Consider the following 19,432-nt stretch of genomic DNA (forward strand, 5'->3'; position numbering starts at 1 on the left):
CCAAGCACGATCATCTCCCTTGCAATTTGTACAGTATTGACATGATGATATTGTGGCAAAGCATATTTACTGATAAAGGTTTGTTTCCATGTCTGATGTTTATAATAATGCTACAAACCTTTTTTTTGTTTGTTATTGTGAGGACAGGAATGATTTCACTTTCCCTCATTTCATTAGCCAGTGCTCTTCCTCTGCAAGTGCTCCTCCAGGGTACTTCCTAGAATAGCATTAAAAGAAGAAATTGGAGATTGTCCTAATCTTTCTGTATTCTCAAAGGCAAAGCATTCTTTGCAATTAGAAGAGGTTATCCCAGCATCTGGGAAAAAGTGGGACATAACCTATCCAAATTCAGCTATGCTGAGAGTAGCTCAGTCTGTGAAACGGGTTTCTTCTCTCCATCGCAGTGCATTTTCTTTAATTTGTATGGAAATATATTTTGGCAGATGATGTAGCTTGAACTGTGAAGGTGAGCGACATGCTGTGCATTTATTAGGATTCTAGTAATTCCAAGATAAAGGCAAAAGAAAGGAAAGAAAATGCTGTGGAGATTTTCTTTCTGTAGTCTGTGACAAGTGCAGATTTACACTTTTTATTTCCTGCAATATAAAAGTTTGTCGTGAACTATATATGTATACTGTATACAGCAGATTTTTATTTTTTCATCTATTTGTATACCTCAGGCTGGTTTTCTGCTGATTCACATATCACAGTACAACTCATCGTATTACTAAGCCACTCACGCATCCATTCATTTTCAAACTGCGGGTGCCAGCTCAGGCGCCCGGGGGAGCCGAAGCCTGTCCCAGCGAGCAGGGCGGTGCACACCGTGGATGGGACGCCAGTCCCTCGTAGAGCAGGCACACAAACGCAAACCGACTCCGATACACTCGCAGCCTTTTAATACAAATTCCACGCAGGTTGCGCCCCAGCTCCAGAATCGAACCCAGGGTTCCAGTGCTGTGAGGCAGGAATGCTAGCCACTGTGCCACCCCGTATTATTAATATATCACAAAAGGTTATATAGTCTCATTTGAAGAATGCCATTCTGTACATTTGTTGTTTAAAAGGCACATAAACTCTATAAATACCTATACATGTCTACATACAAATAAGCTCGATATGCTTTTAACTACTTATCCTAAGAGGCATTAAAAAACAGCAAATATTTTGTTGCTTTTTTAATGCTTTCAGACTGGAGGCCAACACTATGGGAGGTATGCAACATGATTATTTCCCCTAATTTACCATCTCATCAAACAAGATTATCAAAGGTAGCCTTCAACAGTGAAAAACACTGTTTCTCTCAAAGATTGCAATGCTGTTATTTTGTGTATTGATTCAGTTGAACCTAACTTGTTAAGTCATTTTACACATGAATCTTTATCAGTGTTGGACATTGCTGAGTAGATGTGCAGCAGAGTGGCAGGCAATATAGCCCGATAAGGTCATGTCAGCCTAAACAGGAATTGATTTTCAGAATATGTAAAGCATTTTAGATTTGCAGGCTTTAAAATGTAATGGTTCAATAAGTTCAATTGTTTTCTTTCAGGTCCATTAAATACTTTTCTTCTCATAGTAACGTGAGCTGGCAGATATTATTTTATAAAGAGCTCTGCCTTTGCATATTTCAAATCCTCCACCTTCCAGTTGTACTGGGTGACTACTACATTCTTGTACAAGTCACTCTCTATTATAAATCATAAATGTTGTCTTTACGGCTGGAGCCAGATGAAGGAATAGAAAATTAAAAAAGTTGTTAAGCTCTGAAGGAGCTGACTAAATTTCACCACTTAGTTTAAATATTTGTTTTAACATTCATATTTAGAATAATTAAAGAATCCATAACCGCTGTAAAAAAAGAGGGGGGCCTGGACTTTGAGGACCTTTCTACTTAACTGTGTGTTTGGTTGGTGACCGTCCTTCTAGGTCTGAATTCCCAAAACCATTTTATGGTGTGTGACAGCAAGGCTGTGCTGTAGGAAGTGCCATCCTTTGAATAAGATCCTGCCTCCTTTAAGGATTCCACAGTCATAAATGACTCCCATCGCACTATTCTTATGAGGAGCGTTAACCCCCCGTCTCCCGGCTAAGTTCCACTCTAACCTTACACAATCCTTATTTTTATATGAAATTTATATTTTGGTGTTTATTTATATGAAAATTATATGAAATTTGGTGTTGTCGAAATTTTTGTGATGTTACGTTTGCTGGATCCAGTGTGTATTTCTGCGTTTCCTTACATACCAGACATATCATATACCTCTTGAGAAAAAGAACCCAAAAAACCCTTGTCGCTAATATAGAGTGAATAAAACTGGTGGTCTTATCTGGCTCTGTAATTAATAGTGATGTGCAAAAACACAATAAGTAAAGTTATTTTGGTGGTAGCTTCATAAACAGTTTCTTCAAACTATGGTTGTGCGCAGAGTGTTAATAATTCTACTTCATTCTCTGTCTGTATTAGTTTTTATATTTAATTCTGGCAGCAAAACTGACTCAGTTCCTTAGAGACCCTGGTGTAGGTGAAGCAAGATGAAGTAATGAAGTTAAGTGACAGCTGCGCTAAGGGGCAGGACCAGCACAACATCTTCAGTATTAAATTACAACTGCTGTGTGACTTTAACTAGATTGAAGTCCTCATTATAGGGATAGTACAAGTGGGGTTTAATGTGCTTCTGTGTACTTTTAAAGTTTTGGTCGAAGACCAAATTACATCACTTATGAGGACAACAAATGTAGATTCTAATTATTTTGCTACTTTAAAATACTTCCACAGTTGTTCACAAAATATTGCATGATAATAAAGTGGAAGAACACGTTGGTATCATCCACTCTTTTCTTGATGGGTTCCAAGAGATTTGATTTGAGAGAATTCCTTACACTTATACAGTGCTTTTCTGGACACTCCACTAAGATCGTTTTACAGGTAATTGGGATCCCCTCCTCCCCCACCAATGTGCAGCCCCACCTAGATGATGCAGTGGCAGCCAGAGTGCGCCAGTACGCTCACCACACATTAGCGATCAGTGGGGATGAAGCCCGTTCATAGAGGGGGTTATTAGGAGGCCATGAGTGGTAAAGGCCAGGGGTGACATTTGGCTTGGTCGTACCCTACTCCTTTTCAAGAAATACACTGGGATTTTTGATGACCAACGAGTCAGGACCTTGGTTTTACATCTCATCCAAAGGTTGGTGCCTTTTTTTACAGTGTAGTGTCCCCATCGCTATACTGGGGCATGAAGACCCACACAGACCTCAGGGTGACGCTCCCTACTGGTCCCACTAACACTTCTTCCAGCAGCAACCTTAGCTTTCCCTCAGGAGGTCTCCCATCCAGGTACCGACCAGGCTCACACCTACCAAGATTCAGTTGGTTGCCATTTGTGAGTTGTAGGGCGACACATCTGCTGTTTTTAGTCCTGAATTCACTGTGCAGGTACACCTGTTTTCTAGGAATATTGGCCACTGTAGTTTCAGAATTGCATTTCAGAGTTTTACATATTTTAATTCTCTGCATTTTCTTTTCTTCGCATTTTGTTGTACTTTTTTATTGGTTTTTACCTTTTCATATATTGTGTAGCATATACAGTTTTTTTGTGTATATTGCCCAGCACACAGACTTCTTGCTTGTAATGCAGATTATCAGTGATTTGTTGAACTTTTAAGTTGCATTTCATTTTGGGTGTGTTTTTTTTAAGTAACATTTCTCTCCTACACAAGTGTAATTTCATTTCATGATATCGTTAATATTGGTCATAGACCCTGGAAACCCTAAAACATTGTAGATAACTTCATAGTTGCTTTTTAATTCACTCTACCATCTAGAAAACATTTTTTGTGTCCAAAAATGAACATAGCAACATTATAATTGAATGACTTTGGTGCAGAATGGTTCCACAAGGTGTTTCATCAGACCTAACTGCTTCAACCTGTCACAGTTGTCTTACAAAATGTCATAAAGGCCAGATGAGTCATCTCCAAAAATGTATGTTGCTATGACAATCTGTTGCTCTATTAACTTCCTGAAGTGTCTAGGTGCCATAAGTATTAATACGAGACTGCGAATGGAAATTGGCATCTACTGTGTGGTATTTTATACCAGAATTATGTTGCTTCTTATTGGCCTGTTTGATTTGGAGATAGCATTTCAAATTTACAGGCGACATGAACCCTTATTTTTAAAAATTAAACTTTCAGTGTTTTCTCTTTTTCTGGGGATTGTCCTATGTACAGCTTTGTCAAATGTAGATTCCGCATTTTATAAGACAAGTCTGGATTTTGCTAGGGTAAAATACCGTAATTAGTACCATAAGCAGTTTAATTATATTGAGCTTATGTTCATAGTATATGCCACATTAATGAATTTAATATAGTTTATTCCAATTAAACAGTACCAAAAATAAAAAGATGCTGGTCAATTTAACATTAGCTAGGTTCACAATTTAGTCTCAGAATAATTGTACACGAAATTCTGCTACAAATATTCTTGTCGGCCTAACAAGTCATCTTTAGCTTCACGGAATCTTCCTTCATTGTGATTGATCGCTAATGACATTAAAACATTTATAAAGTATAGTTTACAGCATTAAAATGGTAAGTTTTTTTTTTATTTGTAGCACACAAATTCACCAATTTCACATTACATATGCATACATTATTATAAGCACACATACACTACGAGTCTTTTCTTGAAACCATTATTTTCTGCTGCTAGTCTTTGGCAAGAAAAAGGAAAATGACAGAAGGGCTTTCAGTGAAGTACAGAAACTGTTGAATTGATTATTACTTTACACGCGTTTGGCTGTATCTATACATATCTGTATGACAAAGAGATGCAAGTAACTGTAAAAATTTCTTTTGTTATAACAGAATGCTCCTAGCAGTCTTTTCTGTTCCCTTCATTGAATCCACCTTTCTATTTGCTGAAGTGAGACAAGTGTGGTATTTGTCTTTGTTTTGGCAGTAGAAAATTTATACATATAGATACAAACAGCCGTGTGTCACGCAAGTAATTTTAATCCGGTTTTCTTCCACACGGACTCTGCAATGAAGAAGTTATCTTTATCTTTGTCTTTTGACAACAAAGGGTGAAAAGGTCTCTGGTCTCTCTAAAATCTGTGTTTGTTTTAAGAACTGAGGGGCTAAAGAGAGTGTGGGAACAGAAGGAGGCCATTGCTTGTAGTTAGGCGAGAGGAGTATCTTGCCCAGCCAATCCAAGGTATCTGTTCCATCATTTAGGCATGTTCCACACTCCCACAACCTACTGTTCCCAGTTTAAAATGCATTTCCCCTGAGTTTCCACTAGTCTTATGGTTTGTTTCACTGTTGACTGTAAAAATTTTTGAGGATTTTGAATACTTGTTCTCTGTTTATGACTAAAAAGATTTAGTATTTTTAGCTTGTCAGTGTATGACATTCCTTTGGGTCCTCAAACATTTTTGGTTTCTTTTCTCTGAACTGTTTCCTGAGCAGCAGTACCCATGCTGTAATGTACCTACATAAATTGTACATAGTATTCTAAATAAGCTCTCGCTTGTCTGTTGTGCAATTTGAATCCCTGATTTAACTGCATATCTTAGCTTTCTATTTGTATGCTTAATTGCTTTTTCATATCACAGAAAATGCAAATGATGTGCCAGTATAACATGTGGGTATTTTTGGAGGTAGTCCTAAAGATCACTCTAAATTTGAACAAACAAAATGAAAACAAAAGAAAATTCCTGAAATTTCAATTTTGTAGCTATAGTTTGTTTTTGCTACCTTCTTGCAATAATCAGTACTTGTTGATCTGGCCGTTTCTTGTTGGAAGTCAAGGTATGAGCTTCAGGTACATGGCTGGGTAGTTTCTTCCTTATTCCCCTTATCCGTACAAGAACATGTACTTGTTACTTAAATGTACTTCCCTGTCACTGTTGATTGTGAGAAAACCATTCATTTGACTTTTGAGGGTTCTGACGGTATCGTAGTATGTAGACACTTTGTGGGGCCGTGACATGTTTCAAAATCCCTTTTGTGTTTACTTTAAAGTGCTATTTTTGCTTTACGGAAATCATACGGAGACTTTCAGTCAAAGATCACATTTTGGCAGTTGCAGTATAAGATTGTAAAGTAGAAATTCTGTAATGAATGAAAAGCACATCGCTGTATTTGCCATACTGGAATTACCGTGTTTTCAGCGTTATTTGTTACTGCTTGTAATTTATTGATGGTGGAAAATTAAATTGTTGTGAAAAAACCTAGCTTGTTTTTGAGAAGTATTGCCTATGCTTTAAACCAGGTGATATATATCACTGCTTGATCAAAGGAGAGTACTTGTTTGCCTTTTCTGGGTAAAGAGATTTGAAGAGGGCAGGGGTGTATGAAGGGGGAGGGGGGAGTTTTAATGATGAACAGATGTATAGATTTGTCAGAATAATTGTTCAGATGAAGGTAAGGCATTACAGAAATTCTGTTAAATTGCTGAGGGCTAAGGGCTACTTGACATCATTTGCGCTAAACCAGCTGTGACAGGCAAAGCTTTTTTAGGAAGTTTTTTAAACTCTGAATGTGTCCATGTGACATGATCTTGTCCAGACATGAGCTATGAGCTATTGGTCCTGTTCCAGCGATGTGTCATGCAGGCTTCACTGACTGTGATATGCAGACTGTTTGACAGTGTTAACAATTGCCTAGTTTTCTTTAAGAGTGGGCTGAGGTGTTCTGCCTGCAACGAATACTGTGGAAAATGAGAAAACCCCATCACCTTTTAAGTAGCCTGAGATTACATTGGGAATTTGAAGCAGCCAAACACAGAATACAATTTGTCTGTTTTCACATAAAACACTACAAACATGCCTGGGTCTGGTCTCTCTTGCTATGGACTCCAGTGCAGTTCCTGAATTAGAATTGCTATGACCCCTAGTGCTATCACAATCCTCTTGAAATTACACTAAAATGTCAAAGGGCATTTCTGTAATAGAGGTATTCATGACTTTTAAAGGGTATTTTCAAACAGTGTCAATAAGGTATAGAAATTGACTGCATTGTTGCCAAAGAAGTAGATATTGCTTGAAAAGAAAGCATCAGTTTTTGTCTTTGCTAAAGCACAGATTTAAATACAACGTAAATTCAATTTTGGTTAAGAGTATGTATGGGAACTACAAATCTAGGGAAAACATTTGTCATGTAATTCAAGAATGTGCTAAAAAATGTTAGAGAGCATCAGAGTCTCTCTCTTTCTCCATTGACAAATGATCTTCATTGCATTAAGGCTAAGTGCTCTGAATTACAATGGTCCTCAATACATACTGCTTTTTGGAAATGATGAAAAATTAATCTAGATATGGAGTCTTATTACATGAACAACAACACATGGTGTTTTTAGTTAAAAGTTATCTTTTACAAACGATGTAAGAGCAATTAAACATTACTGTATTGTTCAAAGACTTAAGTTTAAGCAAAAGCAATAAGATATCGAACTCCAGAGCTGTGCCACCCAAAATGTGGCCCTCCTAATCCTTGCCATTTTTGTACTTTGAGGTTACTTATTTTCAGTTAAATCAGTTGAATAATTAAGGAGTTGGTTGTAGCAGAATTGGGTAATAGAGCAGATTGGAGAGGCTGCAAGGTAACCTGCCCTGCTCTACAGCTTAGTTTTATACCAGCTGGAAATCGGGGTATTTTGATTTATTCATCTGTTCTTTAACCACTTCATCAGGTAGACAGGATGCTAGTCCATCGCAGGGCACACACACAGATGGACCCTCTCGCACACACAGGGCCCGTTTTTCCAGAAGCTAATTAACATACCAGTATGCCTTTGGACTGTGGGAGGAAGCCAGAGGACCTGGAGGAAACAAACACAAACACAGGGAGGACATACAAGCTCCATGCGGAGAGTGCTCTCGGTCCAGAATTGAACCGTGTGAGGCAGCAATGCTAACCTCTGTGCTACAATGCCATTCATTAAAGTGTTTATTTTGTGTTATTGTTTTGGTTGATGTTACTATTATAAGGTTAGTGATTTTTTTCCCATGTAAGTGTTGGACTTGCTTTGAAAATCCGTAATTGGGCTTATATATACACTCTAGGGTTTTTGAAATATGAATGTTTGCCAGTAGAGTAAACACCTTGACATTTTATCTGTAGTAGTTTAACTCAGTCATCTTAGAGTGCACAGTCAGTTGTGAGAATGTAAAAAATCCCAAACCAAGTTTTAAAACCGACAGTAATAAGGTCATGATTAGAAGAGAAATGGTTAATCCCTTATTTGTGTTTTAGGATTTTTTGTTTAGCTATAGTAATAATGTGCTTTGAAAAGTGTTTCTAACTGTTATTAGTTAAGAGCTTAGCATTACCTGTGTAGGTGTGATTTATTTTATATGAATTGGTTTGTTCACTCTGAATCAGGTATATCAAATGCCATCAAAGACTAGACTAAATAAAGGCTATGATTACGTTAAATATTACATAACTTAACACCATTTTATATTATATAATATTTATAGGTTATTAAGAAAGTCTTGCCCTGGCCAGAAGTTGATTTATTAGAAAGACATTTTTATTTATAAAATGTTGATAAAATTTATTAAATGTCTGTATTACACTCTGAATAATGATAGAAAAAAATCAGTGCCTTACTTTGCAGAGGAAAAAATGAAGTGATTCATTGGACATGGTAGCGAAACTGGAATCAAGAAGCAATAATGATATAAATTTGAATGAATCACAAGGAAGTCTGTGTAAGCATTTTTATTGATATTGTTTATGGAACCTTTGCTTCAGATTTGCATCTTTTTCCAATCAATTGTTTTGTCATGCATGGAAAAACTGGAATCGCACACAACTACAAATCCTGAAGTTTCATTTCCAGTAGTGGCTTAGTTTTTTCTAAACTAAACCAAATAGTGTTTTTTGTTTGTTTTACCCAGCTCACTAGTTGACTGCATTAGAGGACTGCATTTTTCTAACCTGCTCCTTTTTATTAATGAACCAGAAAATGTCTAAAGAATTCATTTTTTTATTCTACAGTAATTATATATTCTTTAGGATTAATTTAAAATTTATGCGTCTTGAAGTCATGTTGAGCACTATACATGTAGGTATAAAATCACACTACCGTATATATTAAGTCATATGAAATTACTCTTATTACTCGGTTTCAGGAGACAAAAGTGTATCTATATGACATTTATTTGGATCTGCGTTATCTAACCCTCCAAGATTTTCTATTAAAGTAGTTGGTGAGAATTTTAGGTTTTACTACCACAGTTCTTGAATTTGCAGATTTAAATCCAAGGTGAACATGAAATTGTTATATCTTACATGTTTAAATTTAAAGTGAAGCATTACTTAGTAAGACAAAGTAATTTTCTTGTTATCTCCAAATAGTTAATTAATTAAATTATCTAAATTAAATTATCAGCACTGAACATAAAGTCTAAATTGTGTGGCAAATCTAACCCTTATCCTAACTGGAGATTCAATGCAGCAATCCTGCAATCTGTCTTGGAAGGTCTCCAGCCATTAGATTGGAAAATGTTCCTCAAAACAAGCAATACGAGCCTAAAACGATGAAAAGCACTGGAAAAAAGCTCTTGGAAATTCAACTCCAATAATGTGTGTTCTTTAGGCCAATGTTCAATCAGCTGAAAAATGCTGCAAGAAGAGTACAGAAATGAGTGTGCATTTCAGTCCATTGTAGGGTTCAGGTTACACGAACTATTAAAGCTGGACTCCAGTCACACATCTAGTTGCCCGTGAGATGGCAACATTACGAGAGCTTACACATTAGAACAGGTCTTACAACTGTTGACCGGACTCACTTCTGGAATGCAATTACTGAACACTGTCATGCATAGTAGGAGCAGCCAAAAGTCTCTGACGATTCAAGTTGCCGAAAGGAGTAATTTATCCCTCACCCTAACGTTCTCTTGGGACTCAAAATCCAGCACTGAACCTAAAAATGTCTAAATTGTGTGGGAATGCTACCCCTTATCCTAATTGGGGATGTAATGCAGCAATCCTGCAGTCTGTCTTGGAAGCTCTCCAGCCATCAGATTGGAAAATGTTCCTCAAAATAAACAATACGAGCCTAAAACGATCAAAAGCACTGGGAAAAAAGCTCTTGGAAATTCAACTCCAATAATGTGTGTTCTTTAGGCCAATGTTCAATCAGCTGAAAAATGCTGCAAGAATAGTACAGAAATGAGTGTGCATTTCAGTCCATTGTAGGGTTCAGGTTACACGAACTATTAAAGCTGGAGTCCAGTCACACATCTAGTTGCCCGTGAGATGGCAACATTACGAGAGCTTACACATTAGAACAGGTCTTACAACTGTTGACCGGACTCACTTCTGGAATGCAATTACTGAACACTGTCATGCATAGTAGGAGCAGCCAAAAGTCTCTGACAATTCTAGTTGCCGAAAGGAGTAATTTATCCCTCACCCTAACGTTCTCTTGGGACTCAAAATCCAGCACTGAACCTAAAGTCCAAGTTGTGTGGCAAATCTAACCTTTTTCCTAACTGGAGATTCAATGCAGCAATCCTGCAATCTGTCTTGGAAGCTCTCCATCCATCAGATTGGAAAATGTTCCTCAAAATAAACAATACGAGCCTAAAACGATGAAAAGCACTGGAAAAAAGCTCTTGGAAATTCAATTTCAATAATGTGTGTTCTTTAAGCCAATGTTCAATCAGCTGAAAAATTCTGCAAGAATAGTACAGAAATGAGTGTGCATTTCAGTCCATTGTAGGGTTCAGGTTACACGAACTATTAAAGCTGGAGTCCAGTCACACATCTAGTTGCCCGTGAGATGGCAACATTACGAGAGCTTACACATTAGAACAGGTCTTACAACTGTTGACCGGACTCACTTCTGGAATGCAATTACTGAACACTGTCATGCATAGTAGGAGCAGCCAAAAGTCTCTGACGATTCAAGTTGCCGAAAGGAGTAATTTATCCCTCACCCTAACGTTCTCTTGGGACTCAAAATCCAGCACTGAACCTAAAAATGTCTAAATTGTGTGGGAATGCTAACCCTTATCCTAATTGGGGATGCAATGCAGCAATCCTGCAATCTGTCTTGGAAGCTCTCCAGCCATCAGATTGGAAAATGTTCCTCAAAAGAAACAATACGAGCCTAAAACGATCAAAAGCACTGGGAAAAAAGCTCTTGGAAATTCATGGTTCCAGCTGTTATTCAGATATTTGATTTGCCCAGAGGAGTCTTCTTCCTTACAAAGGAGCCATGAATATCACTGAAGTGGATGTTACATTGAAGTTAGTTTTTGACACTAGATTCTGGAAAATAATAGTTGTTGCTTTCATACTTATGGCCGTTTTACTGAACTGCTTGTCTTGTAGCTTGTAGTAACAAGATACATTTCTTCTTGATAATTCAATTTCTTCTTGAAAATTATCAATTATCTAGTGCTAGTTATCTTAAATGTGTTTTAATACTGGGCTCTGTTGGAAATGGGTAGATTTTAAAGTCCTCCTAACCTCAGTCAGTGACCTCCTAACCTAAGTCAGCCTGCATTCTTTAAAGAGCTCTCTGAGCTAAATCATGGTGATGCATGGTACCGCTGAATGTCTCCCACGTGTTCCCTTCTTTTATACCCAGGAGACTCTGGGACCTCTTTGGAGGCCTCTTTATAGTTCAGTATGCTTCCACTGTACTTTCAAAGAATAGTGTTATTGCAGAATCTTTCTTATTTTGTATTTAAAGAAATGCTTAAGAGCTGGGAATAATTGTGACACTCGTGTTTTCAGGAATTCTGTCAGTTTCCAGTTACAACTTTGTACTCTGTAAAGTTTTTTGGGATTATAGAATGTTTTAAGCAAGATGCTAAGTTTTGACTTATGATAGTAGCGTTTACAATCTTTTTCTCCTCAATTAGGTTAATCTCGGAAGCCATCAGTACCTATTCACTGTGGACATCAGCCCAGCCGAGATGCCGTGTTTCTGCCTGCGCCATGATGTTGATGCCTTGCTGTGGCAGCCCCACGCTAACGAGCAGGATAACATGTGGGAACATGCTGCCACTTTCAATGCCTTAGGTGAGCAAACCCTTTGATACTCATGGGTGCTGTACTGGAGTACCTTGAGACCCCTCCTTTTATGGATCCAGTCAGTTCATAAGAACATAATAAGGTTACAAATGATAGGAGGCTGTTCAGCCCATCCTGCTTCCTTAAAACCTAAAGTTTTTTGTAATAATGTGAAAGCTATAGTTTTGCATTTCCACAAAAATATTATACATGTAGCTGCTTATTGAAACTCTACCTTTTTAGGTGGTGAGTCATGCATCTTGACATTTGCTGAGGTTTTGTTGATGTGCTGTCTTTTGTTTGCAGGGTATGTTCAAGCATCGAAGCGGGATAAAAAGTTCTCAACGTGTGCACCAAACTATTCTTACGCTGCGCTGTGCGAGTGCATGCGTAGAGTATTTATATACCGCCAGCCTTCCCCTGTGTCTACCGTGCTGTACAACAGGAAGCAAGGAAGACAAGTTGGACAGGTTGCTAAGCAACAGGTTGCAAGCCTGGATTCCAGTGATACTGTTCTGGGATTCAGAGCAACAAATGAGAGGTTATTTGTTTTAACATCCAAGAATCTGTTTGTGATAAAGGTCAATAATGAACAATAAATGGTGTGCACACAACTGTTAGATTCCTTTTTCGAGTTAAAAAAAGGCAAATTAGAAATGTCAGGTGTAAATCTTTGTTATATCCATAGATGTGTTTGATAGCAAAACAGTCAGATTGCATTTGGTTATTCCAAAAAAATTTTTTATCGTGTTCCAAAGCTAAAATCAGTTATTTTAACACTGATGACATATACACGGCCTCTGGACATTGAAGCTAGGTGCTTCAATAGCTTTCAGAGTGTCTCTTATAATGAACCAAAACAATAATGTAAGTCTAATTGTGGGGAGAAAATATGGTTGAATAAAAATGATCAAACAGAACAGAACTTTCAGTGTGTTTCTTTCATATTTCTTCCATTAATTGTTCATTATATTTATGCGATTTGTTCGTCTCGATACAGCAGGAATAAAGCACTTTTTTGCCAGATACTATCACTACACGTTACACATCTGTATTCTACAGTTCCAAGAAAAAGTTGGTGAATCCACTAGGTTGGTTCACCTTCTCATATTTTTAAACATAAAACCTTTATTTATGTCTGAATAAAAGATTAAGATGAACTGTTTAAACATAGATCCATGGATGTATTTGGATTATTTTTGTAATTAAAAAAAAAGTTCCAAGAGTAAATACTGTATCTTCATGTGAATGTGTTTAAGTTAATGACGACAACCTTGAACAGCAAAGCCTACGAGTAGAAGTGTTAATTGTAACAGTTTCAGTCTCTCGCCATATATATTGTGTACTGAATATCCCAAGTACATCTATTTGTGAATAATTTTAGCAAACATATTCAAACACAGAATACCTCTGATTTTTTTTATCCCCATCGCTTGAATGCATATGTAGTTATGTTATAGTTTTATCTCTTGATTAAGCACATGAATCTATGCAGCTACATATATTTGACTTTCAAGTACAAACTGGTATACATGGAAAATAGTGAATGCGATAGCATTCTTTTGTTAAAAATTACAAGTGAAAAGCATGACATCCATGACTCGACGAAAATGGTTACTTAATATACTAATAACTCTGCACTGAAACTGAAAAATTAACTGTTCAGCTACTAAACTACCAACTCCACAGCAATGATGGATGTCAACCTAACTGCACGGCATTACATTGACTAAATTGAGTTTTGCCAACAGTGAATACTGTAGCTAGAGAACAGGAATGAAGTAGACGGATCATAATGGAGTCTTAACAGGGTTAGAAGAGGGTTTGATTTTATGAGTAATCTGGGAGATATTAACGAAGGGGATAATGATAAATCTGATCTATTGGGTGAAGCAAAGTAGAAGTGTCAGGGGTTTACAGTTGGTATTTTACTGATTTTATAAAGAGGTATTGCAGATCTGGGCTTATATTGTACAGTACATAAATGTAAGAGCTAAATGGATGAGTTTGCACTGGTTAAATTGTATTTTGTTTTGGTGTTGTACTACTTTTAATATAATAGTCTACCATTGCTGTGATTTTCTTATCCTAGGGGAAAAATAAGGATTATTCAGTTTTGAAGAAGTGAAGCAGTATCCTGTTGTGTACAGCGTAATTCACAAAAAAGCCTTCCCTTTTACAGTATGTACACATCTGGTGTAAATTTTGGAAGTTTTTTTCCTCATAAAAACAGTGATACTATTAAACACTCAAGAAAAACGGAGGTATTGTTGTCTTCTTTGTTTTTGTTTTCTCATTTTCCCTTCATAATAATGGGATTATTAACTACACGCCTTTTTTTAATCAGATTTGCATGTCATGCCATAAAACTCTAAGCTGTGCTTTTTTCAAAGAGGATAAGTGGCATTGTCCTAAACTGATTAATGCATGTTTTGTGTTCAATGAAACATTTGCATAATGGAACTGCTAATCCTGGGAATGTAGGTGTTTTTGTGTACTTTGCTCGGTGTGCTTTCTAAATATATTTCCTACGTATAATTTATTTAAGTAAACATCTTGCAAAATACTAGGTTTTTGCAAATTTGCCAAACTCCATGAAGCCTCTAATACAGAAGTCTCTTTATTGCAACAGCTTTTAAATTGTTTTGCAATGAAGGATGTAAGTAAGAAGGAGGAGAAAATATTAAATTTATCCTGTAAGTTAAAAATGTGACGGTGGTATAGTTGTACTATACATGTAGTTGACAAAAAAAAAAAATCACTTGTTAGAGTGCTGGGCCACCATGTGCAATCAGTATGGCCTGTGTTTGCCATAAAGTTTACCAGTGCCTGAAATTTTGTAGGAGGGATGCAGCACCATTCTTCCAGGAGGCAGTCAATCAACTGCCACCTGTTTGATGGAAGTCTATAGTGCTGTCTCCGGCATTGCTCAAGAATATTCCACAAAAGCTCAACTGTGCTATGATCTGGTGACTCAACACCATAATATGTTTATCAAACCACTGGGTAACCACACATGCTCTGTGGAAGCAGTAGTCATCATCCTGGAAAACACCTCTCTGGGCAGGTATGAAACTCTGCAACATAGGGTGAAGATGATCCTTCAGTACCATCACGTAGCATGATCTTGAAAAGAGTGCGTCCAATCCCTTCAGGAAACTGCAGCCCAGAACCACCAGACCACAGCCCTTCACTGCTTTGAGTCGATGTCACATGTGCTGCCACACCTTTGATGGGCACATGGTGAAATATAATTCATCTGACCATGTCGCATTTCTCAACTGCTCAGTAGTCCACTGCCTGTGTTTTTTACGTTAGAAACGTGCATTGCAGGTGTTATGAGAGATTTGTGCACCGCCACCTGACTTCAGTATCCTGACATCACCTTAGACATATTTGCCTGTGAAACATCAACAAGTTGAGCTGTCTTTATCATTGAAGCTCTTGCCAGACGTGCTCCAACAATCACTCCTCTTTCTCTGTCACTGGGGTTTCCTCTAACAGTAATGCTAGCCATAATTTCCAAACATTTTCAGGATTTTTATACTAGACTGTAAGCTTGCTGGGTTGTGATTTCTTTAATGAATGAGCGACACCCCATTGTTGCTTTCAAATTTCATTATACCTTGTCATTGTCATTGTCCCTCGTTTATCTAGGTCTTTCCATTTGTTGCCGCTTACCTGTACATAACAACATGAAATATTCTTCTCATTTTCAAATTACCTTCATCAGATCTACCACCTCCCGACCCTCCATGGACACACAATCATGAAAAAAAAATACTTTGACGCAGAACCTTTTAAAAGAATATTTTTTTTCCATTAAAAAAATCTCAAAAACATTCTCCAAGTTTCAGATGATGTAATTTTCAAGGTCTCTTGCGTGCGTTTGAGTGCTACACATGATGGAAAAAATTCCAAATGCAAACCAAACTTCAGAACAATCCTTTTAACTGCACATTTTGTGGTTTAACAAGGTCGGCATTAAAGGAGTTCTATAGCAGTTTGAAGGAAATTGCGTGGCACTCTTCTTTTTGTAAAGGTACACTTAGCTTAAATAAATGAATCCCTGAAGGAAAATGAAACCCTTTGTAGCAGTGAAGAAAGGTTTAGAATTGTAACTGTTAATAGAAGCTAAAAAACTTGGCACAGTACTGTCTATCGGTCAATTTCTAATCTTTCAATGTCACAGGTCCCAGCTGCAATGTAACAGAAAAAGCTCAATGACCTTAGAGTGCTCACGACATTCATTTGCTGTTTTTCACATCATGGGGCCAAATTGTAAGTGCTGGCGTTCAGAAGAGGGACCAGGTCCTTTGTGTGTCGTTTATTGGTTAAGTATCAACCCTGCAATGGTTTCTGCAATATTTTTCTGTATTGTATGCCTATCTAAAGAATACTCCCTACTTTGATAAATTATTACACAATCAGCAACCCCTCTCTGCTTGTTTGTTTATTCATTCAACCTTTACTAATAAACACCTCTATAGCAGATGTAGTCACTCCTCTGTCATAAATGTATGCAACTGGAATACAGGTACAATATCTAGTACTTTTCTCTTGATTTTCACAAAGTGAAAAGAAATTCACATTATTAAGATTATGCAGAACAATGTAACAATACAATTTGAATACATACTTATGACATTTCCTCTACATTTATCTCTTTTCCTCTCTCTTTTCATATTCTCCCATTCACTTTCACAAAAGCAAGGATCATCCATTTGCTTATTTCAAATAGTTTCTCATTGGGAGACGTTAAAAATCCATACGAGGCAGAAACAGTAATTATGGGTATCAGATATCAATTCTGATGTCAAAGGTTAATAAATAATATCAATAATTGAATAGATAATGTATATACAGCAGCTGTATAGTAAAATGAAGTGACAGACCAACAGCAACAGAAATGATTTTTCTAACCTTACTGTTTAAAAGCCCCCCCCCCAACCATACCCCACTCTGAGCAACAGGAGCAACAAAACTGGGAAGCTGCCTTCCAAAGAAATGGGACCCCAACTGGAAATCTCTCATTTTCCAATTCCTTTCTCTATTCAAACCCAAGAGCCAAAACATGATCACCTTCTCCCCCTCGTCACAGTCAAACACATCAAAGCAAAAAACTGATATTTCATAAAAGAAAAACAATAAGAATACAGTCCCACCTTTATAAATCCCTAAAAAAAAATAGGATCGTAAGTTACATGTATTGAATGAAACAATAAATGTAAAAGTTCCAAATAAGCATGACCTCCGTTTCTCTTTTGTACCTCAGTACAAAAGGCTGTTTTAACAAGGAAAAGCATACACAAAAGAAACAGTGGAGGTGACACATGCATGTCTGATCTTACCTATGTGCACAGCCATATTTCCGAAAAAAAACGCTAGCATACTTGAAAGAGAAAAAGAAGATAAAAGTCTTCTCTGTTAAAATTGGTGCAGCAATCCACTTCACTGTGATCTACTCCTCCGCCTCCCGTGGTGTGGTAGACATATGCTATCCACCAGCTTGGAGGATTTTATTTCACTGTGGGGTACAGCAGAAAAAAAATGGATGTCTGCTTCACCCTTTGATCACCTCACTCTTGCGCACTGTATGCCGCTGTCACCATTAGACTACAAGGCTATCACCAGGCTGAATTCTGGATAAAAAGGAAACACAGATCTCTTTGTTAAGGAAATTGAGCAGGGTGGCCTATTTCCTTTTCTAAGGGGCTGTCCACTTCTGGATACAGGGCTTGTTGTGGCTTCCAGAAGTGTGGTCTTCATATATCTTGAGTGCAATAAGTTCCCTCTGGCAAGCCAGCTATATGGATATTATGATGCTGTGATCCAATACTCTCTATGTGAGAATTCATTATGTTTCTTTTTTCTTACATTGCTCATTTGAGACCATCTCCAGTATTTGAGATGAACTGCTGAAAACTTGACATCTGACAGTTTGCAGCTGTCAAAGAAATCCCAGTTGTCACAAGCTCTGCCTGCTGTATAATGGAGTGCTCCAGTACAGCCAAAATCATAGCCAATGCAGGAGAATCTTTATTTATAAAATAGTTTCTTTTGTTTGCAGAAAAGCAGGTGAAATATTTAACCTCTTCTGCACCCTTGTTCTCTCAGATAGATCATTAACACAAAATACAAATCAGAAAATAAGGTTTCACACGACATGCTACCATTCCAGCATTATGATAAAGTGGTCTATTAGATGTTATGAACAATTAGAAAGCAAGTTTGTAATCCCTAATTTTAAAATGACAAATACTGTAAGATTATTAAATCCAGGGTCTCCCTTTCTATAGAAAATGCAATTTTACTAATAAAAGGAGGACATGAAGAGGAAAGTTTCTCAATGTGATTAATGTTTTGTTTGCAATCAAATACTGGTACGCATTGCAGCTTTAAAAGTGTTAATTAAAGGGAAACTTTAAGGGAAATCCAAAGTAAACAAAGATGTCCATACCAGCTTTGTTTAATTTTTATTGCACTTTGCTTGATCCCTTATCTATTTCAAAATAAAGCTAGGATGTGGCACAAAATGGAATGTATGTTCAGTGTTATTTTTTCTGTAATATATTTGAATCTACGCAAAATATCACAAAATAGAGGCATCAGTAATCTTTGAAAACAACAGTAGATTCTCAGCAGATGTACAAGCTTTGATATTGGAAAAATGGACGTGCCACCTTCAAATAGAGCTTTTACTTTTCAAGAGTATGCACATGGATTCCTGGGTTTAAAAGTGGTGCAAGGAGCAAAGCCATACAGAACACTCATTCCTAGTCATCCACTACCGCTCTAGCAATAAAGAAAGGATTTAAAGTCTCTGAATTGATCTTTCTTTGCTCCTTATATAAGCTCTCAAGTTAAATATGCTTCACCACCACTTCGGTAGATGGATGAGTGAAATGCTGGCTGCTGTTATCACTGCGGAGTCTCTGGGGCTAGTAGCTTTTCATTTCTCGTTAGCCGAATCAGCTGAGGGTAAAATAAATAAAGCAGTGGTACCCTGATCATGAGTCTTTATTTCTTAAAGGGGATCGGAGCTCTACAAGCTGTTCCATGGGCTGTAGACAGAAACACTTTTTTATTATTTGTCTGTAATCATATTTTTCCAAAAGTATCCATTAAACCCCATCTAGGCTGTTTTCTAAGTAAACTCAACCAGGAGACATGTTAATTGAACAGAAATACAAAGGAATACCCACTCATAACTACAGTTACTATCTGCAGAAAGGAGTAAAGGAAATAAAATGTTGAAGTCTGTTGCTAAGACACATTTATTTGAAATACGCCAGTAGGCATGGAGGCTTAATACATTATTTGAAATATTATGTGTTAAGTGTATGATTTAGTCCTAATATTTTTTGCTTTAAACCCTTTCATTTTTTACACA

General features: G+C 37.1%; 1 protein-coding gene across 1 annotated transcript in view; it reads left to right on the top strand.

Moving 5' to 3' along the window:
- The window catches only part of nudcd1 (NudC domain containing 1), a 60,074-nt gene extending 47,115 nt beyond the window's left edge, over nucleotides 1-12,959 (top strand). The window contains exons 9-10 of the mRNA XM_088929594.1: nucleotides 11,889-12,048; nucleotides 12,346-12,959. Coding sequence (XP_088785720.1) covers nucleotides 11,889-12,048; nucleotides 12,346-12,638 — 453 coding nt within the window. The 3' untranslated portion in view covers nucleotides 12,639-12,959. The remainder of the gene's footprint in view (nucleotides 1-11,888; nucleotides 12,049-12,345) is intronic.
- The last annotated feature ends 6,473 nt before the right edge of the window (nucleotides 12,960-19,432 follow it).

The sequence above is a fragment of the Atractosteus spatula genome, chromosome 12, assembly GCF_055471065.1.
Source record: "Atractosteus spatula isolate fAtrSpa1 chromosome 12, fAtrSpa1.hap1, whole genome shotgun sequence".
Taxonomy (NCBI): domain Eukaryota; kingdom Metazoa; phylum Chordata; class Actinopteri; order Semionotiformes; family Lepisosteidae; genus Atractosteus; species Atractosteus spatula.